This window comes from Pelophylax lessonae (assembly GCF_965119305.1).
Source record: "Pelophylax lessonae genome assembly, chromosome: 1".
Classification (NCBI taxonomy): domain Eukaryota; kingdom Metazoa; phylum Chordata; class Amphibia; order Anura; family Ranidae; genus Pelophylax; species Pelophylax lessonae.
This window is the reverse complement of record NC_138768.1, coordinates 342,323,359-342,347,029: the sequence shown is the minus strand read 5'-3', so window position 1 is coordinate 342,347,029 and position 23,671 is coordinate 342,323,359. Positions and strand designations below refer to the sequence as shown.

Genomic DNA, 23,671 nt, shown 5'->3' with positions numbered 1-23,671 from the left:
CCCTTTTTACAACCACACTCTGGTATCTATAATATGCCTTGCTGAAATCAAGGTATGCTATGTCCACAGCACCACCCTAGTCCAAAACATTGGTAATATAGTAAAAAAAATTTAATCAGATTGGTCTGACGTGATCTGCCCTCAGTAAAGCCATTCTACTTTGGGTCCAGCAAGTTATGTATTTTTAAGTGATCACTGATCCTTCTTTTCAGTAGTGATTCCATTAACTTGACTACAACCAATGTTAAACTCACTGGCTTGTAATTGCCAGCTTCTACCTTGCTGCACTTCTTGTGGATAGGTACAACATTGGCTGTCCGTCAATCATGGGGAACGTCTCCTGTTAGAAGAGATTTATTAAAAAGATCCATTAATGGTCCAACAACTATACCTTGAAGTTCTCTTAGAACTCTTGGATGAATACCAGCAGGGCCCATTGCTTTATTAAGCTTTAAGCTTGCCTGACATATAATCTAGTTGCCTCCAGGGTGGTAGACTTTAACAGTTCCCACTGATTACTTACTCCTGTCGTTTTACTCCAAACGTTCAATTAATTTTTGAGAATTCCAGTTAATGTTAAAGTCGCCCATAATCAACACCTCTCCCTTATATGCCATTTGAGTTATCAATAAACAAGTTATCATAATCTTCAGTCTGTCCTGTCATAATCTGGCAGAGTGGAGACACATGGCTAAAATCAGGAACTTCATAGGAGGAGCAAAGAGTACAAGGTTCACCAGAAGAAAGATACAAGACAAAGTTGTCCAAGGAATCAGGCAGGACGCTGTCCAGCATCTTAGGTAGTTAGGTGATAGGAAAGTAGTGCATATCCATCTTCTTGGGGTTACCGGTGTATCCAAAGGAGTATATATATCACTGCTCTGATTGGCCATCTTATTCATTTACATGGGCACCATTGGAAACTAACAATGCTGTTTGGAGGAACAGGAGTTTGAACTTCATAATAACACTTGAAATAATGGACTTTGCGCTGAGTTTTTACATTTTTATATTATTGAACTTTGCACTTAGTTGATATAAATATGTACGTTATGGGTTTTAAACTTTGTGGCTAAGATTAGTGTTGAGCGAACACGGACTGTATTATTCGTGTTCGTACCGAATAATTGGATTTTTTTTACCCGAACACGGACACGGACACTTTACTGTATGTTCGGGTAAAAATCCGTGTTCGGTCGTTTTATTTCCGGGTTTTGCATGCTTTGGCGCTCTTTTCATGGCGGGCTTTCAACAGCCAATCAACAATCGTTTAACTGGTGTGCCTTAAGCCATCCCAGCCATGCCTGCAAATGTCTTAGTAGCTGTGATTGGCCGTCTGAAGCATGTGACCAAGTCTTTATAAGTTCGAGGCAGCCGCCGCAGCAGCGTCATTCTGCTGCTTAGCTAAGGGACAGAGCACACATCAATGTGCTGGCTGCTGATTAGGGAAAGATAGGCAGGAAAAAACCATTTGTGTCCGGATAGAATTGAGGGACAGGTCGGAGTGTTTAGGCAGGGCGAGTTGTAGGCATTTTAGGGATAGAGTCTGCTGAATTATAGGGTCAGTGTCTTCTACAAACTACAATCGATATTGCTGTGTGGGGGGTGGGGTGAATCTGCACTCAATCCTGATCTACGATCTCTTCTCAATCCTGTTAGGGACAGAGTCTGCTGAATTTTAGGGAAACTGTGTTCTACAAACTACAATCGATATTGCTGTGTGGTGTGGGATTGGAGATAGGCAGGTGTCAGTGATCCACATCCATTTTTCTGTGTGTGAGCTGCAGTGAACACAATCTTTTTGGGCTGCAGTGAACACAATCTTTTTGGGCTGCAGTGAACACAATCTTTTTGGGCTGCAGTGAACACAATCTTTTTGGGGTGCAGTGAACAAAATCTTTTTGGGGTGCAGTGAACACAATCCTTTTTGGTGTGCAGTGAACACAATCTTTGTGGGGTGCAGTGAACAAAATCCTTTGTGGGGTGCAGTGAACACAATCTTTTTGGGGTGCAGTGAACAAAATCCTTTTTGGGGTGCAGTGAACAACATCCTTTTTGGGGTGCAGTGAACACAATCTTTTTGGGGTGCAGTGAACAAAATCCTTTGTGGGGTGCAGTGAACACAATCTTTTTGGGGTGCAGTGAACACAATCTTTTTGGGGTGGAGTGAACAACATCCTTTTTGGGGTGCAGTGAACAAAATCCTTTTTGGGGTGCAGTGAACAAAATCATTTTTGGGGTGCAGTGAACACAATCTTTTTGGGGTGCAGTGAACACAATCTTTGTGGGGTGCAGTGAACACAATCTTTTTGGGGTGGAGTGAACAACATCCTTTTTGGGGTGCAGTGAACAACATCCTTTTTGGGGTGCAGTGAACACAATCTTTTTGGGGTGCAGTGAACACAATCTTTGTGGGGTACAGTGAACAGAATCTTTGTGGGGTGCAGTGAACACAATCTTTGGGGGGTACAGTGAACACAATCTTTTTGGGGTGCAGTGAACACAATCTTTGTGGGGTGCAGTGAACACAATCTTTTTGGGGTGGAGTGAACAAAATCATTTTTGGGGTGCAGTGAACAACATCCTTTTTGGGGTGCAGTGATCAAAATCCTTTTTGGGGTGCAGTGAACACAATCTTTTTGGGGTGCAGTGAACAAAATCCTTTGTGGGGTGCAGTGAACAGAATCTTTGTGGGGTGCAGTGAACACAATCTTTGGGGGGGTACAGTGAACACAATCTTTTTGGGGTGCAGTGAACACAATCTTTGTGGGGTACAGTGAACAGAATCTTTGTGGGGTGCAGTGAACACAATCTTTGGGGGGTACAGTGAACACAATCTTTTTGGGGTGCAGTGAACACAATCTTTGGGGGGTACAGTGAACACAATCTTTTTGGGGTGCAGTGAACACAATCTTTGTGGGGTGCAGTGAACACAATCTTTGGGGGGGGTACAGTGAACACAATCTTTTTGGGGTGCAGTGAACAACATCCTTTTAGGGTGCAGTGAACACAATCTTTGTGGGGTGCAGTGAACAACATCCTTTTAGGGTGCAGTGAACACAATCTTTGTGGGGTACAGTGAACAGAATCTTTGTGGGGTGCAGTGAACACAATCTTTGGGGGGTACAGTGAACACAATCTTTGTGAGGTGCAGTGAACACAATCTTTGTGGGGTGCAGTGAACACAATCATTGTGGGGTGCAGTGAACTCAATCTTTGTGGGGTACAGTGAACACAATCTCATACTTCTGAAGATTTGAGGGTGCTGCCTGTTCCATACTCCCCCTACTCCTCATCTAGCCTTTTAGGGGTACAAACAATAGTAATTGGGGCCTAGTGTGGTTGTGTACGTGTGATATACATACACTTTTTTTGGATCATATTTTCTATTCCGCTATTTAATCAAAAACCTTTGGGGATCAGTTAAATTGGGGGATAGTCTGTGTTGGTACGTGTGAGAGAGATCCACCTTTCCAAGTTGTTGGGGTTCATCTCATACTTCTGAAGGTTTGAGGGTGCTGCCTGTTCCATACTCCCCCTACTCCTAGCCTTTTAGGGGTACAAACAATAGTAATTGGGGCCTAGTGTGGTTGTGTACGTGTGATATACATACACTTTTTTTGGATCATATTTTCTATTCCGCTATTTAATCAAAAACCTTTGGGGATCAGTTAAATTGGGGGATAGTCTGTGTTGGTACGTGTGAGAGAGATCCACCTTTCCAAGTTGTTGGGGTTCATCTCATACTTCTGAAGGTTTGAGGGTGCTGCCTGTTCCATACTCCCCCTACTCCTCATCTAGCCTTTTAGGGGTACAAACAATAGTAATTGGGGCCCAGTGTGGTTGTGTACGTGTGATATACATACACTTTTTTTGGATCATATTTTCTATTCCGCTATTTAATCAAAAACCTTTGGGGATCAGTTAAATTGGGGGATAGTCTGTGTTGGTACGTGTGAGAGAGATCCACCTTTCCAAGTTGTTGGGGTTCATCTCATACTTCTGAAGGTTTGAGGGTGCTGCCTGTTCCATACCCCCCCTACTCCTCATCTAGCCTTTTAGGGGTACAAACAATAGTAATTGGGGCCTAGTGTGGTTGTGTACGTGTGATATACATACACTTTTTTTGGATCATATTTTCTATTCCGCTATTTAATCAAAAACCTTTGGGGATCAGTTAAATTGGGGGATAGTCTGTGTTGGTACGTGTGAGAGAGATCCACCTTTCCAAGTTTTTGGGGTTCATCTCATACTTCTGAAGATTTGAGGGTGCTGCCTGTTCCATACCCCCCCTACTCCTCATCTAGCCTTTTAGGGGTACAAACAATAGTAATTGGGGCCTAGTGTGGTTGTGTACGTGTGATATACATACACTTTTTTTGGATCATATTTTCTATTCCGCTATTTAATCAAAAACCTTTGGGGATCAGTTAAATTGGGGGATAGTCTGTGTTGGTACGTGTGAGAGAGATCCACCTTTCCAAGTTGTTGGGGTTCATCTCATACTTCTGAAGGTTTGAGGGTGCTGCCTGTTCCATACTCCCCCTACTCCTAGCCTTTTAGGGGTACAAACAATAGTAATTGGGGCCTAGTGTGGTTGTGTACGTGTGATATACATACCCTTTTTTTGGATCATATTTTCTATTCCGCTATTTAATCAAAAACCTTTGGGGATCAGTTAAATTGGGGGATAGTCTGTGTTGGTACGTGTGAGAGAGATCCACCTTTCCAAGTTTTTGGGGTTCATCTCATACTTCTGAAGATTTGAGGGTGCTGCCTGTTCCATACCCCCCCTACTCCTCATCTAGCCTTTTAGGGGTACAAACAATAGTAATTGGGGCCTAGTGTGGTTGTGTACGTGTGATATACATACACTTTTTTTGGATCATATTTTCTATTCCGCTATTTAATCAAAAACCTTTGGGGATCAGTTAAATTGGGGGATAGTCTGTGTTGGTACGTGTGAGAGAGATCCACCTTTCCAAGTTTTTGGGGTTCATCTCATACTTCTGAAGATTTGAGGGTGCTGCCTGTTCCATACCCCCCCTACTCCTCATCTAGCCTTTTAGGGGTACAAACAATAGTAATTGGGGCCTAGTGTGGTTGTGTACGTGTGATATACATACACTTTTTTTGGATCATATTTTCTATTCCGCTATTTAATCAAAAACCTTTGGGGATCAGTTAAATTGGGGGATAGTCTGTGTTGGTACGTGTGAGAGAGATCCACCTTTCCAAGTTGTTGGGGTTCATCTCATACTTCTGAAGGTTTGAGGGTGCTGCCTGTTCCATACTCCCCCTACTCCTAGCCTTTTAGGGGTACAAACAATAGTAATTGGGGCCTAGTGTGGTTGTGTACGTGTGATATACATACACTTTTTTTGGATCATATTTTCTATTCCGCTATTTAATCAAAAACCTTTGGGGATCAGTTAAATTGGGGGATAGTCTGTGTTGGTACGTGTGAGAGAGATCCACCTTTCCAAGTTGTTGGGGTTCATCTCATACTTCTGAAGGTTTGAGGGTGCTGCCTGTTCCATACTCCCCCTACTCCTAGCCTTTTAGGGGTACAAACAATAGTAATTGGGGCCTAGTGTGGTTGTGTACGTGTGATATACATACACTTTTTTTGGATCATATTTTCTATTCCGCTATTTAATCAAAAACCTTTGGGGATCAGTTAAATTGGGGGATAGTCTGTGTTGGTACGTGTGAGAGAGATCCACCTTTCCAAGTTGTTGGGGTTCATCTCATACTTCTGAAGGTTTGAGGGTGCTGCCTGTTCCATACTCCCCCTACTCCTCATCTAGCCTTTTAGGGGTACAAACAATAGTAATTGGGGCCCAGTGTGGTTGTGTACGTGTGATATACATACACTTTTTTTGGATCATATTTTCTATTCCGCTATTTAATCAAAAACCTTTGGGGATCAGTTAAATTGGGGGATAGTCTGTGTTGGTACGTGTGAGAGAGATCCACCTTTCCAAGTTGTTGGGGTTCATCTCATACTTCTGAAGGTTTGAGGGTGCTGCCTGTTCCATACCCCCCCCTACTCCTCATCTAGCCTTTTAGGGGTACAAACAATAGTAATTGGGGCCTAGTGTGGTTGTGTACGTGTGATATACATACACTTTTTTTGGATCATATTTTCTATTCCGCTATTTAATCAAAAACCTTTGGGGATCAGTTAAATTGGGGGATAGTCTGTGTTGGTACGTGTGAGAGAGATCCACCTTTCCAAGTTTTTGGGGTTCATCTCATACTTCTGAAGATTTGAGGGTGCTGCCTGTTCCATACCCCCCCTACTCCTCATCTAGCCTTTTAGGGGTACAAACAATAGTAATTGGGGCCTAGTGTGGTTGTGTACGTGTGATATACATACACTTTTTTTGGATCATATTTTCTATTCCGCTATTTAATCAAAAACCTTTGGGGATCAGTTAAATTGGGGGATAGTCTGTGTTGGTACGTGTGAGAGAGATCCACCTTTCCAAGTTGTTGGGGTTCATCTCATACTTCTGAAGGTTTGAGGGTGCTGCCTGTTCCATACTCCCCCTACTCCTAGCCTTTTAGGGGTACAAACAATAGTAATTGGGGCCTAGTGTGGTTGTGTACGTGTGATATACATACCCTTTTTTTGGATCATATTTTCTATTCCGCTATTTAATCAAAAACCTTTGGGGATCAGTTAAATTGGGGGATAGTCTGTGTTGGTACGTGTGAGAGAGATCCACCTTTCCAAGTTTTTGGGGTTCATCTCATACTTCTGAAGATTTGAGGGTGCTGCCTGTTCCATACCCCCCCCTACTCCTCATCTAGCCTTTTAGGGGTACAAACAATAGTAATTGGGGCCTAGTGTGGTTGTGTACGTGTGATATACATACACTTTTTTTGGATCATATTTTCTATTCCGCTATTTAATCAAAAACCTTTGGGGATCAGTTAAATTGGGGGATAGTCTGTGTTGGTACGTGTGAGAGAGATCCACCTTTCCAAGTTGTTGGGGTTCATCTCATACTTCTGAAGGTTTGAGGGTGCTGCCTGTTCCATACTCCCCCTACTCCTAGCCTTTTAGGGGTATAAACAATAGTAATTGGGGCCTAGTGTGGTTGTGTACGTGTGATATACATACCCTTTTTTTGGATCATATTTTCTATTCCGCTATTTAATCAAAAACCTTTGGGGATCAGTTAAATTGGGGGATAGTCTGTGTTGGTACGTGTGAGAGAGATCCACCTTTCCAAGTTTTTGGGGTTCATCTCATACTTCTGAAGATTTGAGGGTGCTGCCTGTTCCATACCCCCCCTACTCCTCATCTAGCCTTTTAGGGGTACAAACAATAGTAATTGGGGCCTAGTGTGGTTGTGTACGTGTGATATACATACACTTTTTTTGGATCATATTTTCTATTCCGCTATTTAATCAAAAACCTTTGGGGATCAGTTAAATTGGGGGATAGTCTGTGTTGGTACGTGTGAGAGAGATCCACCTTTCCAAGTTTTTGGGGTTCATCTCATACTTCTGAAGATTTGAGGGTGCTGCCTGTTCCATACCCCCCCTACTCCTCATCTAGCCTTTTAGGGGTACAAACAATAGTAATTGGGGCCTAGTGTGGTTGTGTACGTGTGATATACATACACTTTTTTTGGATCATATTTTCTATTCCGCTATTTAATCAAAAACCTTTGGGGATCAGTTAAATTGGGGGATAGTCTGTGTTGGTACGTGTGAGAGAGATCCACCTTTCCAAGTTGTTGGGGTTCATCTCATACTTCTGAAGGTTTGAGGGTGCTGCCTGTTCCATACTCCCCCTACTCCTAGCCTTTTAGGGGTACAAACAATAGTAATTGGGGCCTAGTGTGGTTGTGTACGTGTGATATACATACACTTTTTTTGGATCATATTTTCTATTCCGCTATTTAATCAAAAACCTTTGGGGATCAGTTAAATTGGGGGATAGTCTGTGTTGGTACGTGTGAGAGAGATCCACCTTTCCAAGTTGTTGGGGTTCATCTCATACTTCTGAAGGTTTGAGGGTGCTGCCTGTTCCATACCCCCCCTACTCCTCATCTAGCCTTTTAGGGGTACAAACAATAGTAATTGGGGCCTAGTGTGGTTGTGTACGTGTGATATACATACACTTTTTTTGGATCATATTTTCTATTCCGCTATTTAATCAAAAACCTTTGGGGATCAGTTAAATTGGGGGATAGTCTGTGTTGGTACGTGTGAGAGAGATCCACCTTTCCAAGTTGTTGGGGTTCATCTCATACTTCTGAAGGTTTGAGGGTGCTGCCTGTTCCATACTCCCCCTACTCCTCATCTAGCCTTTTAGGGGTACAAACAATAGTAATTGGGGCCCAGTGTGGTTGTGTACGTGTGATATACATACACTTTTTTTGGATCATATTTTCTATTCCGCTATTTAATTTAACTGGGCCTCCATGCGAGACCTGTGTGCCTTGTTGCGCTGTTTTGAGTACTCCACCAACATGGCCAGTGGCAATGACGCCGTTCTCAGCTTAACTATCCCACTTCTATGCCTCCTTGAAAAAACAATTCGGGCGATGATGGAAGAGGATGTGGCACAGGATGAGGAGGAGGAGGAGGATGAAGAGGTAACATTTCCAAGGCTTTCAGGGCAGTCATTCGCAAGGGGCTCCGAGGGTGGGTTCCTGCACACGCAAACGCCAGGGACGCAATTGTCCAGCAGGGGCACAGTTCTGGAGGATGAGGAGGATGAGGAGGAGGAGGAGCTGGAGGAGGAGATGGAACCATGTTCACAGCAGGGTGGCACCCAGGCCAGCTCATGGCCATCACTGGTGCGTGGCTGGGGGGATACAGAGGACACGGACGATACACCTCCCACAGAGGACAGCCTTTCGTTGCCTCTGGGCAGCCTGGCACACATGAGCGATTACATGCTGCAGTGTCTCCACAACGACCGCCGAGTTGCCCACATTCTAACTTGTGCTGATTACTGGGTGGCCACGCTGCTGGATCCCCGTTACAAGGACAACGTACCGTCCTTAATTCACTCACTGGAGCGCGATCGCAAGATGCGCGAGTACAAGCGCACGCTGGTAGACGCCATGCTGCTGGCATTCCCATCTGACAGCGGGGCCACAGTGGAAGCACAAGGCAGAGGAGGAGGAGGAGGAGGTCGCCAACGCAACCAGGGCACCGCCAGCACCTCAGAAGGCAGGGTTAGCATGGCCGAAATGTGGAAAAGCTTTGTCAGCACGCCACAACAAACAGCAGCACCAGCAGCTCAGATGGAACGTCTTAGCAGGAGGCAGCATTTTACCAACATGGTGGAGCAGTATGTGTGCACACGCCTACATGTAGTGAATGACGGGTCTGCCCCCTTCAACTTCTGGGTCTCCAAATTGGGCACATGGCCTGAGCTTGCCCTTTACGCCTTGGAGGTGCTGGCGTGCCCTGCAGCCAGTGTATTATCTGAACGGGTATTTAGCACGGCTGGGGGCGTTATAACAGACAAGCGCAGCCGCCTGTCCAGAGACAATGTGGACAAGCTCACGTTCATTAAAATGAACCAGGCATGGATCCCACGGGACTTTTCCGTACCTTATGCAGAATAGCAATGGATACCGACCTTACCCACCCATTGTTCCATTTTTGCTCTTTCTCACTCTTTTGGGGTGTACCCTCATTTAAAATTTTTGAAAAGAAGCAGTGTTGGCTACCTCGTCCTCCTCCTCAGGGCCAGATTAATGTAGGGGCTATTGGAGCTGCAGCTCCAGGCCCCTACCTTTTATATAGGCCCCGGGTTGGCCATATTCACTGTTACCGCTCTTCTGTCACTTGTAAACACAGAAGTCTGGCTTCTATGCTCGCTTCCCCAGGCAGCACCCTCAGAACCTCCCCACACAGCGTGAAGGCCGGACAAGGAGGGACAGTTGGCGATGCATGGATGTGTTTATGGGCTTCAGAGACAGCATCCCATGTTGAATTAGGCATGCATGGCTGCACCCTTCCTCCTCTGGGTGCATGGCAAGGCACGGCCCTTAAGGCCCTTCAAAATCCTCAGCACCAAGCCCATGATGCTGTTAATCCGGCCCTGGTCCTCCTCCACCGCCGCTTCCACCTACACCGCCCATAGGTGTGCGCAGCCTATTGCATTAAGGTGTGCACCCCAAAGTTGAAATACACATGCATGTGTTTGCCAGCAGGGAGAGTAATGTATCGGGGCCATGTACCTGTAGGCAAGGAGAAATAGAGCAGAGCAGGTCCCAGGGAGATCTTTCCCATCTCCTCACTGGCAATGCTATGTGCCCTAGGTGATTAGGGTGTGCCCAGGCACACCCAGCACACCCTGTGCGCACGCCTATGTCACCGCCACATCCACCACCACCTCAACCTCCCTCCTACTCCATATGGGCCTCGTCCTTCAGAGATGAAGAAGAACATTGTTTTATTTTTCTGTTTTTTTTTGTTGTTTTAAGTTATTTCCCTATCCACATTTGTTTGCAGAGCACTTGCCATGCTCTTAATTACGTTTTGCTGCCATTTGCAGCACTCTAGCCCTTTCCTTTGGTGTTTTAGAGCCATTTTAGTGCCTTAAAGTTCGGGTCCCCATTGACTTCAATGGGGTTCGGTGTCCGGGAAAAGTTCGGTAAAAGTCCGGGACACGGACCCGGACTTTTTTTTAAAGTTCGGCCGAAACCGTCGAACACGGACATCTAGGTGTCCGCTCAACCCTAGCTAAGATGATGCACTTTATTTATTATTAGAAAACTTTAACCACTTCCATACTGGGTCATAGTAAAAATGACGCCGGCAGGAACCTTTTGTCGATCAGGGCGGCCGTCATATGATGTCCGCCCGCTCTCGCCGCTACTGCGCGCCCCCGGGGGCGCAGATCGCAGCGATCAGGGATTCGGCTCGTCTCTCATGAAATTGGCTGTTTACCACATGATCGGCTGTTTCCAATCACAGCCGATCACATGAGCGGCTCCAGCACAAGCCGCTCGTTCTCTACACAATGCACGCCCCCAGGGGCGCGCAGCGCGGCGATCGGGCACAACGCTCGTCCCTCGGACAGAGCCCATCCCCGATCTAGGTAAAGAGCCAATGAAATTGGCTTTTTACCACATGACCGGCTGTCAATCCCAGCCAGTCACAGAATGTCAACCGAGACAACGGTAACTAGCTGTTACCGTGTTCTCCTTCTCACACACTGATCCTGTGTGAGGAGGAGTTTGCGGTAACAGCTAATTACCGATCACAGTGCACCCCAAAACACACTGATTTCCTCCCCAATCAAGAGGACCTGTCACTAGCCAATCAAAGTACCTGTCACTAGCCCATCAAAGTACCTGTCACCAGCCCATCAAAGTACCCGAGTACCTGTCACCAGCCCGTCAGGTACTCTGATGACAGGTACTCGGGTACTCTGATGGGCTGGTGACAGGTATTCGGGTACTCTGATGACAGGTATTTGGGTACTCTGATGACAGGTACTTGGGTACTCTGATGACAGGAACTCGGGTACCCTGATGACAGGTACTCGGGTACCCTGATGACAGACACTCGGGTACCCTGATGACAGACACTGGGGTACTCTGATGACAGGTACTCGGGTACTTTGAGTACCTGTCATTAGAGTACCCGACTACCTGTCATCGGAGTACCTGAGTACCTGTCATTGGAGTACCCGTGTACCTGCCATCAGAGTACCCGAGTACCTGCCATCAGAGTACCCGAGTACCTGTCATTGGAGTACCCGAGTACCTGTCATCAGAGTACCGAGCACCTGTCACCAGCCCATCAGAGTACCCGAGTACCTCTCTGTATCCCATCAGAGTACCCAAGTACCTGTCTCCAGCCCAGAGTATCCGAGTACCTCTCTGCAGCCCATCAGAGTACCCGAGAACATGTCATCAGTGTACCCAAGTACCTGTCACCAGCCCATCAGAGTACCCAAGTACCTATTATCAGAGTACCCGAGTACCTGTCACCAGCCCATCAGAGTACCCGAGTACCTGTCACCAGAGTACCAGAGTACCTATCTGCAGCCCATCAGAATACCTGAGTACCTGTCTCCAGCCCATCAGGGTATCTGAGTACCTATCTGCAGTCCGGTCTTCTGCCCATCAAAGTATCCAAGTACCTGTTTCCAGCCCATTAGAGTACCCGAATACCTCCCTGCAGTCCATCATAGTACCCAAGTACCCCTCTGTAGCCCTTCAGAGTACCCGAGTACCTGTCTCCAGCCCAGAGTACCTGAGTACCTGTCTCCAGCCAAGAGTGCCCAAGTGCCTATCTTCAGCCCATCAGATTACCCGAGTACCTGTCTCTAGCCCATCAGGATACCCAAGTTTCTGAAGCCAATCAGTGTACCTGAGTACCTGTCTGCAGCCCATCAGAGTACCTGAGTACCTATCTGCAGCCCATGCCTCCTAGATTATGTGTTGGGGTGTTTGCTTTCCAAAATGGGGTCATTTTGTGGGGGTTTCCATTGTCTTGGTGTTACAGGGCCTTCAAAAGTGTGATAGGTTGTAATGAAATTATATGTGTAATTTATGCTCCTAGAACACCTGACGTTGCTCCTTGCATGTTGGGTCTCTGTATGTGGCTATGCTGTGACAACAAAGTCTTACACTTGTGGTATCGCCATACTCAGGAGGAGTAGCAGAATGTATTTTGGGGTGTCAGGTAAAGTTGATCCAGGGAATATCCGATTGCCTCTTGGGGGATCAGGAAGGAATTTTTTCCCCTCCTGTAGCAAATTGGATCATGCTTTGCTGGGGTTTATTTTCGCCTTCCTCTGGATCAGCAGCGGGTATAGGATTGTTTATATGGGATTTTATGGTTGGGTTTTCAATACTGTTTTTTTTTTGGTTGAAACGGATGGACTTGTGTCTTTTTTCAACCTGACTAACTATGTAACTATGTAACTATATTTTTGCTATGTGTTAGAAATATCTTATAAATTGACAACTTTGTGTAAAAAAAAAAATGCGTTTTCATTTTCATTCCACATTTTCCAAAAACTTGTGGAAAAAAATGACATGTTCAAAAGACTCATTATGCCTCATAGAATATACGTTGGGGTGTTTGCTTTCCAAAATGGGGTCATTTTGTGGGTAATTCCATTGTCCTGGTGCTCCAGGGCCTTCAAAAGTGTGATAGGTCGTTAGGAAATTATATGTGTAATTTATGCTCCTAGAACACCTGAAGGTGCTCCTTGAATGTTGGGCCTCTGTATGTGGCCAGGCTGTGTAAAAGTCTCACACATGTGGTATTGCCATACTCAGGAGGAGTAGCAGAATGTATTTTGGGGTGTAATTGCAAGTATGCATATACTGTGTGTAAGAAATAACTTATTAAATGACAATTTTGTGTAAAAAAAAAATATTTCTTCATTTTCCCAAGAATTGTGGGAAAAAATTATAATTTAAAAAAACTCAGCATGCCTCTTACTAAATACCCTGGAATGTCTACTTTCCAAAAAGGGGTAATTTGGGGGGTATTTGTACTGCCCTGACATTTCAGGGCCTCAAGAAATTAGATAGGCCATCGGTACATCAGGTGTGATTAGGTTTGATCAATTTTCAATGATTCGCACCATAGCTTGTAGACTCTATAACTTTCACACAAACTAAATAATAACCACTAATTTGGGTTATTTTTACCAAAGATATGCAGTAGTATAAATTTTGGCCCAAATTTATGAAAAAAAATTACTTATTTGCAAAATTTTAGAAACTAAAACAAAATGTTTTTTTTTTTTCCAAATTTTTCACGCTTTTTTCACTTATATCACAAAAAAAAAACAGTGGTGATTAAATACTACCAAAAGAAAGCTCTATTTGTGTGAAAAAAATGATAACAAATTTGATTGGGTACAGCGTTGTATGACTGAGTAATTATCATTTAAAGCGTGAGAGCGCTAGAAGCTGAAAATTGGTCTGGGCAGGAAGGGGGTGTAACTGCTCTGTATGGAAGTGGTTAAATAGTATTTGGGTTTAGTTTATTAAGTTTAGTTTAGTTTAGATTAGTTTAGTTTACAATGTCTTTTTATTTTGTCATTAGTGTTTTTACATTTTTAATTTATTTATTTATAATTAGCATTGTTGTAATTATTTCTGTATTTTTATTATCAGTTTAATATTTACTGCTGGGTTAGGGTGTTAATAATATTTATAGGGCAGCACAGATTGTTCGTGTATAGTTTACACTTCTTTAACCACTTGCAAACCAGGACAATTTTTAATTTTTTTGCACATATTAACCGCTTGCCGACCGCTGCACGACTATTTACTGTGGCAGTCAGCCCCGTACAGGCAAAGTGACGTAGGACTACGTCGCTAGCCTGTGAGCCTCTAGGGGGCGAGCACGCGCCGCCGGAGGTGCGCTCCCGCCCCGCTCGTTCCCTAACAAGTCCGCGCGTGTGCCCGGTGGACCCGATGTCCACCGGTCACTCGCGATCGTCCGATGCAGAGGGAGAAAGGCAGGCGGCTAATGTAAACAAAGCCGCCTGTCATTCTCCCTTGTGTAACTGCAGAGATCATACGGTCCTGCTATGTAGGATCGTATATCTCTGTGGTTACACGAAAATCCACGCCCCTTTACAGTTAGAAACACGCCCCTAGGGACACATTTAACCCCTGCATCTCCAATAAAGTTAACCCCTTCCCTGCCAGTGTAATTTTTACAGTAACAGTGCATATGTATAGCACTGATTACTGTAGTAATGTCACTGGTACCCCCAAAAGTGTCAAAAATGTCAGTCAAGGGTCCGATCTGTCCGCCGCAATGTCGCAGTCCCGCAAAAGAAATTGCAGATCGCCGCCATTACTCGTTAAAAAAAAAAACACCAAAAATGACAGAAATCTTTCCCTTACTTAGTAAACGCAATAACTTTTGCGCAAACCAATCAAAATACGCTTATTGCGATTTTTTTTTTACCAAACATATGTAGCAGAAAACAAATTGGCCAAAAAATTTTAAATTTTGATTTTCACATTTTTTTGGTGGGAATTTCTGATAAAAAAAATGTGAAAAATATTGTTATTTTTTCAAAATTGTCACTCTTTTTTTTATAGTGCAAAAAGTAAAAATTGCACAGGTCATCAAATACCACCAAAAGAAAGCTCTGTTTGTGGGAAAAAAAGGATGTCAATTTCATTTGGGTACAACGTCGCACAACCGCGCAATCTTCTGTTAAAGTCAAGCAGTGCCGATTCGCAAAATAGGGCCTGGTCAGGAAGGGGGTAAAATCTTCCGGGGCTTAAGTGGTTAAAATCTTTTTTGCGAGAAAAAAAAAAAAAGAAAAGAAAAAACTATATATTTTATGAAAGCAGAGACCCAGGAGGTCCTCCAAAGCAGGTAATTAATTAAGCACATACTATCCTTGAATAGCTGAATTCTACACTAAACTAGCCAAAAAATGACAGCTGTGATCCCTGAGAAGTGAGGTAATGCATGTTGCTTCCTGAGCTTTTAGTTACAGTGGGGACCAGGGAATAGATGTTTCCTAATCACCTCCTAGTATCAGTGTATACTTCCCATGGTCTTGGGCTCCCCAGAGGGAGAGAGTCCAGGAGCCGCCCAAGGCACCACCAGTTTGGGGGAACACATTTTCAGAGCTCCATAAAAATTATCAAGTGGTTTTAGAACTACCCTGATCATTTTTCTGAAAGCACCAAACTCACAGCAGCAACAGCTGTGAGCTTTCTTTAACCATTTGGTCAACCATGTCATTTACATTTTGGTGAAAAAAAAAAAATAAATAAATAAATAAAACTGTAAAATGTGAATTCAATGCTTATATTTTAGAAGCGCGTTAACCTGTTCTTAAAATTTTCTTCATAAACAATAAATTTCATATACGTGTTAAAGAGAATTTGGAATGATGTTGCATATGTTGTATTTATTTATTATGATAAGCACATTACAATTACAAAACAAATGTATTTATTAGGTATGGTAAATATCAATTATTGCATATTAATTTTTTCTCATTTTCATCCAGCAGATGGAGCTCAATGCTGATTTTTCCAAGCTTTCTTTTTTTAGCTCCCTGATGAAAAATATCTGCTTACAGAGCTTATTAGCTCAAACTAAAATTTACACATAGAGCTGAATAAGTCAGAGTGTGACTCATCTCCTCCCTGCTTGCCCCATTGGGTAGGCTTCATACAAAGAATCTAAAGAGAAACCCATACTGAACAGAAAAATCAGTGCCTAGGGTGATTTTTCAAACATTTTATATGAAGAATAAAAGCTACAAAACAATATTCACTACAAACAAAAAGAAAGAAAAAGAAACAGATCGAGTCTGCACTCACAGAGACTTGTTAACAAATTTATATAATACATGTCCACTACATAAGTGACCACTGGGAACCATTTTCATTCTATAGCAGACATTTTTTTTTATTAATTGTCAGGCACAATTTATTTATTTATTTTGTGCTGAATAATTTGCAGTTGTGCTACTTGGTAGTCTGGACACAAGGGAGTTAAAATTTAACTGTATGGGGGTGGATATGGTGAGGCACATTGTTTTTTTTTTTTAACTTTAGATGAAAAGAAAAAACAAAAAAAACTTTAAAAAAATGTTGTTTTGTTTTTGTTTTGGGTTTTTTTTTGGGGGGGGGGGGGTTTAAATATAATTTCTGTCTTGATATTGAGGAATGTTTGCAATCTCCATTGTCATAAATTCTTTTTTTTTTGTTTTGTTTCCAGCTGAGTAATTTGAAAAAGGTCACTTATGTTGATGTGTCAGCAAACAAATTCTCTTCTGTTCCAATTTGTGTCTTACGGATGTCAGGTTTGCAGTGGTTGGACATCAGCAGTAATAACTTAAAGGATCTCCCACAAGACATAGATAGGTAAATGCTATTGTTTTATTTTTTTAGTTTTAAGTTCATTGGTAACAACAACAGAACTGTAATATGTTTGGTGGACTGCGTTTTAACAAGAAGCAATATAGTGAAATACCATAACAAATGCATGGATGGTGAACTGAAAGTTTCAAGTTGTTTAAAAATAATTTTTCTGAGTAAATATTGGATTGTGTTTTTATTTACTTAATGTATGCATACAAGCTGTCTGGAAAACAACTGGGCTTGACATTTGCTGAGAAGTCCTTGCTCATTTTGGAGCAGCTCATTTACATTGATTTTGTAAAAGCACTGGCTAAATTCATTCTATTTTTACCTAGTTCTCTAGTCAATTGATATACACAGTGCTGACCAGGGGAAAAGGAATATATATATATATATATATATATATATATATATATATATATATATATATATATATATATATATATATATATATACACACACACACATTTTGTAATTCATTGTCAGTACTTTTCCAATTCGGTCTGCAGTTTCTATGTGTGTTTAAAACTGACATGGAATACCATGTTACTTCCTTATATAACCAATCCAGTAATGCCCCAAAAACAATATATTCTGTTTAAAGTGATACTGTCACTACAAAACTAAGGTAAAAAAAAGCTGCCTAAAATATAAAATGCCTAATCCTTACCTTTTCTAAATGGACAGTGCCACTTTATTGTCTTCCAGAGCAGTGCTGACTCAGCTGAAGAATATTCAACATCGAACACACTTTTGGGTGTGTTGAACCCTGAATACATGCTGTGGTTCCATCCTTCATCCTCTACACCACTTCTGTGGTGTGGGTTGGCAGAGGATGGTTTGGAATCACCATAGACATTACAATCTGACCAGAAAATCTTTGTACAATCATCTTTAGATTTACCAAAACCATGTAATTCAGTGACCGACCTTACTCTATCCAAACAATTTGTATCTAATTGGGCAGGTCCTTCCACTACATCGTTTTGTTTGGTAGATCTAAAGGGGATTGAGCAATTTGGATGTAGGCAAACTTAAGTATAGTAATTCACTATATTTATTCACAGATTAGAAGAGCTGGAGACATTACTACTACAGAAAAATAGTATTACCTACCTGCCATTCGAGTTGACCAATATGACTAAATTGAAATTGCTGGTTGTCAGTGGGGAAAACTTGGTTGAGATACCATCTGCCCTTACTGAAACACCTTCTCTGAAGTAAGTTGCATTATTGTATGGAACATTTGTTTTTACTCAATTTTGTTGGTATTAAAAAAAAAAAAACAGATTAACAACATTACAATATTGCTCTGAAAACAGGGTTACAAGTATCAGACAGGAATCCATGAGCAAAATACTTATTCAATAGGGCTAAAAACAGATTTCCAAGAGGAGGATACCTGCAATAAATACTGTTAAACATACAATAACATTCCTTCCCGAAATTGCTGTCTAACCTTCGCACTATCTTAAGAAATACCATGGTACCAAATCTCCTAAATACTTTCCCCAAGCAAAAGGGGCCTTCATTTGCTTCAATTCATTTGCGGGCCAGGAATCCCCATTCATGTAATTTGCTAGCCAGGAATCCCCATTCATGTAAGAAAAGGGCCAGGGACATCACTGACCAAATATGGCCATATTTGAGAAATTATGTAAACCGGAAGAGCTTTCCCTTTTGTATTTCTTTAGCAGTGGGGACTGGGAGATGTCATTTGCTGGCGAATAACCGCCAGGATTTTTTCTTTCGACAGGTATCGTTCATCATGATTCCCCATTTTCCATTCAGCCATCACGTACATGTATGCCACCAGCTTAATGGCACTTAGTGCACCATTCCTGCGACCGCTGTGTCCGCTGGACACAGTTTATTGCAGATCCCGGTATCCAGCTGCTTTGAGTGCCCGGGGTTTCATGTGATCGCTAGGCGATCACATGGTCACAATGTAAGCACAACTGTTAAAAAACTTGTTTAATACATAATAGCTGTGCTTAGTATTGTGATGCTGTAATTGGCCAACAGCTGCCACATGGTACCTGGGCCAACCACAGCACACAATAGTATTCACAGCTGTTATGAATGTAACCCATTCATGTCAGTTCAAAACATTGCTGTTACAGTAATCTTCATTGTAACAGCAATAAAAGTGTAAAAAAAATGCCCTGCTCACCACCCACCAGAGTAGCACAGTGAACTAACTACTCTGATAAAAGTATGTAACAAACAAAAAAAAAAGGAAAAATATTTAAAGAACAAAATACAAACTATTTTTTTTTTTTAACATACCGACACCAGTCATATGATGACACTGTACTGCAGGGGGGACAGTATATTAAAAAAAAAAAATATATATATATATATATATATATATATATATATATATATATATATATTATTCAATTTCCTAATTTTACAAAAATTGTAATAAAAAATTACAACTTCAAAAAACTTGCCATGCCTCTTACTAAATATCAGACTGTTTAATTTGCAAAAAATAGCCATTTGGGTGACATTTATAAGGCCCTCCAGAAATGAGATAGGCTGTCAGTACATCTGATTGATACATTTTCAAATATATACAGTATACCATAGTTTGTAGATGTTATAACTTTCACACAAACCAATTAATATACACTTCTTGGGATTTTTTTTTTTTTTACAAAAGACATGTAGCAGAATTAATTTTGCCTTTAGTTTTACTCTAAGAGGATGAAATGGGGACCTGATTCATTTGCAATGTGGACTGTAACTGTTTATTTTCTTAAGCTGCCCACCCTGAGATATTTGATCAGTCTGGTATCAAATGCATGTTTCATTGACACTAGTTTTAAAAGAAGAGTGTGTTTCTGATTAATGAAATATTTCCTACTGACTCTGATCTGTGTCAGCTTACAATATATTAGGGCTCAAAAATGATGAAAAATGACTACAAGAGAATAGAAAATGTTGTATCCTATTACTATATGTATATCAGGAAGCTTTATTCTAATATCTTTTAGTTACTTGTATCCGTACAAATCACATAGTGACAGATGAGGCAGAACACAGATTATCTTTTTCTTAGATTCACTGTTGTAAATAACATAATGAAACAAAAGACAATGAGGCACATTATAACAGAGCAGCTCAGCTCACAGCTTGTGTGTGAATGTGTTGCATATGCATGTATGCAAAATTCTGACTTATGCATCGGTTTCTTGTCATATTTATTGATTTCATAAATATGAGGACTGCTTGTGGTTTCCTGTTATTTAATTAAATTCATAATTTTATGGCATTAGACTTTAAATGTTTTCCAATGCCTATTTGAATTTATATATTTATAATATTGTATAAAGATTCTGTATCCAAGTAGAACATATGCATAATTTTGGTTTCAATCATTTTTATTTTAGCTTTTCTAATCAAAGCTCTTATAACATTTTCCATGGAGGAGGTCAGATTTCAATTTTCCGATTTATGCCTACTTGCTGTTACAGAAACCTGGCTTCAAAAATCTGACTCAGCCTCCCCAGCTACCCTCTACCATGGCCCAGAGGATGAAAGGGAGGTAGAGTCAGAATACTTCTAATCACACAAAGCACCTTTTAGGATTTTCCCTTACCTCTCTCTTTCTGTCCCTCTACTTCTCTGAAACTCACAGTATTCATCTTTTTTCTCCTGTTTTTTGAGGACTGATGTGATCTATTGGAATCATGGACTGGCATCAATCTTCCTATAAAGCTTCTCTGTCTGGCTACCCTATTTTCTCTCCTCTAAAATTCCCACAGTCATGCAGTCATGCTTGATTTTTTTTTTTTAAACATACAAACAGGGCACTCAACAAGAGCACCAAACAAAGAAAATAAAGAACAGAATCAAACGGTACATCATATTACAGTGAATATAAGAAAAAAATTCAAGCAGCATGTAGCATTACAGTAGGGCATAGGGTCGAAAAACCAGACAAGGTATAAAAGACCATACGGGGAAAAAGCATACAGGAAATCAATACTCGTACCGGAGGCCCTAAGTAGGGGAGATGGTAAGGTCAGGGGAGCACCAGGCCCCCCACACTTTATCAAATTTAGCTAGGCAACCCCTATGTTCAAATACAAGCTTTTCATATGGCAACCCCTGATTAACCAACTGTAACCACATACGTATCGAGGGAGGAGTGGATTGAATCCACTGATGGGCAAAGGCCTTATGGGTCATAAACAATGAATCTAGTAACATAGTCCTAGTATGTCTCGGGCCACCTCTCCTTGTCCGACACTCCCAGTAAAAATACAATGGGGGGTGCACGGCACATCATCGGACAGGACCGATGATAAAACTTCGGTTACCCTCCGCCAGTTCCGAGCTATTACTGGACACTGCCACATGACGGGGCAAAGTCAGCACGCGGGCATGTACATCACTGTACATTACAGCAGTGCTCTGCGCCCCAAGCCCACCCTTTTTTTTTAGCCTATTAGAGGCTCTGGATCTAATCACATGGCTAAAAAAAAAAGCCCCATTGAAGTCCATGCGTCCCGCATGTAGATTAGGGGGCCGGATGCATGGATAGGGGGGGCGGTGCCCCTGCACCCCCAATGCACCAGCCACCACTGAGGGTGAGTGTGTGCCACAGAGGGTCACTTCTGTGAGAGAGAGCAGCTAGGAACATGCAGGATTACAGCAGATTCTGTGAACGGCCGATGGAGCTCCTCTCAAACACGTCCGGCCATGCCGATGCTAGCCACGCCCCTGTCATGCTTGTTTTTAACATCTCTGTTAATGTTAACATTCCAGATCTAAACTAGATTTAAAGTTCTCAGCCTAACCTCCTCTTTTGACCCAGCACAACAGACACACACTTCTACTTACTCCGATGTCAACTTCCTTAACCTCAATTACATGAATATCACTAGTTTAAATTGATCCATACGGCTTACTAGGCTTTGATCCATGCGGCTTACTAGGCTTTTAATATTAACCTTAAAAATGTTTGGCTGACACTCTAAATGTGTTCCCTCTCATCCTGACTTAATGCACTTGTTTTGGTCTTGCTCTCATACAAAAGACCTTGAAAACTGACAGTCATCTACAGGAATATGACCACTGGAAACTCTAGATGTCTTTATCCAGTATTTTTTTTTTGTATTCCACTATGTTGTCTCAGGGGTTGCTGAGGGGAATTCTGTCCCTTCCAGGTGGGAACACTTTTGTTTCCTAGGCATGAAAAAGGCTAGTCTATCCAAACAGTTCCTTCCACAACCACCAGGACAAGAGGACTTGAAACGCATCCAATTCCAACTCATTATGATAGACAAATTGGACAAAAAACACAATAAAGGAGTCTCCAAAAAAGTATTTGAGACTATTTTTTTAAATACTTTAAACACTACTTATGATTACTTTTAAACACACTTCCTGGTACAATACAGCCAAATTGCAGGGCACCCTAGGTATATTAGGTGCACTCTAATCGGCATCTGCTTGTTGATCTGTTAGAAATATTAGGCTCTGAGTCAGCCCTACATACTATAGGGAAGAGCCCCAGGATATAGAGATTCCTAACCCTACTTTGATATTTGCAATAGATAATGCTGGCTTTGGCTTTAGTTTACAATGTTTTAGGACAGTTGTTTTTGTTTTTAAGCAGTTTCTTCATAAATAAAATCAAGATATTTTTTGTGATTACCTGACCAACTATAAATATCTAGGATTCATATATTTAGTGCTTGCAGTATTTATTGTGCCTTCGGTAAGGCAAACCTGTTATTTTGCCTGCAAAGGGCAAAGTACGCATTCATTTCAAGGTGTATATTTTATCAGAAAAGACCAGTCCATTCACACTTGAGTTACTAGTCTGAAATATGGTCCACACTAAGATGTTAGCTTATCAAGTAAAAGCTACACTCCAGACAAGCAAGAGGTTTACCTTTAAATTAAAAAAGCAGACACCATGTGAAGTCATCTGAGTGCTTGTGTACATGAGTATTTGTTTGATTTTTCTTCCCATACAAGTCACTGTGTGAATGTAAATGCAGCTTAGAGCAACTCAGAAATAACTCAAAAGAGACTGAATACATGAACCCTTATGCCTATTATTACATTCATTTCATAAAGCCAGTTTTATTGCTATAGTTAGCCATGCTCCCTCTTTTGAACAGTCTGAGAAGATGGCAGACCAGTATGCTCCTAGGGAGAGAGATAATACAGATAAATAAACTCTTAAAATTGCCCTGCAAATCACACAAAAAAACGTTCTAAAACGTGCCTTGACTGTAAATACTGACCCTGTAAATCGTTAAATCCACAAGCGAGATGTTGCGGTAGTTTAAAGTGCTTTGTGAGTGGAAGACACTGGCTAAGGACCATTCCAGCATTATGAATGGAATTAAAATTCTGTGGAAAAATATATTAGAACATGTGCTTAGCCTTAGACCCTACTTCAGCAGTAGAGAGGGTGGCGTCACAATCCTTTTGGTGAGATCCTGGGAATGCTAAGTATGCCAAATCTCCTGAGGAGACAAGAGTATCTTCTTCCAGGATTTTGCATCCTCCGCATAACCAGGATCTCACTAAAAGGATTGCGATGCCACCCAAATCTAGGTACAATTTTGTGAAAGTGGAAGAAAGGGTAGATATTTTTAAAAACTTTTTTAAAATTTTAACGTTGCGATTATGAATATGCCTGTGTGTTTGTGTGTGGGTTGGGGGGAGCTGAGGGGCCATGTGGTTGGAGCTATGTAATAGGGATACCATTTAAGTGCAAGATCTGCTTTGACCCTTGACTTTCCTATCTAGTCGCAGTACATGCAGTTGCAGCGTGGCCTAGT

The 23,671-nt window shown here is 41.9% G+C and overlaps 1 protein-coding gene across 1 annotated transcript in view; it reads left to right on the top strand.

Annotated features, from left to right (window-relative positions):
• Window positions 1–23,671, top strand: part of LRRC2 (leucine rich repeat containing 2) — a 410,134-nt gene that overhangs the window by 358,080 nt on the left and 28,383 nt on the right. The window contains exons 6-7 of the mRNA XM_082245752.1: window positions 16,717–16,862; window positions 17,927–18,079. Of these exons, the coding sequence (XP_082101878.1) occupies window positions 16,717–16,862; window positions 17,927–18,079 (299 nt within the window). The remainder of the gene's footprint in view (window positions 1–16,716; window positions 16,863–17,926; window positions 18,080–23,671) is intronic.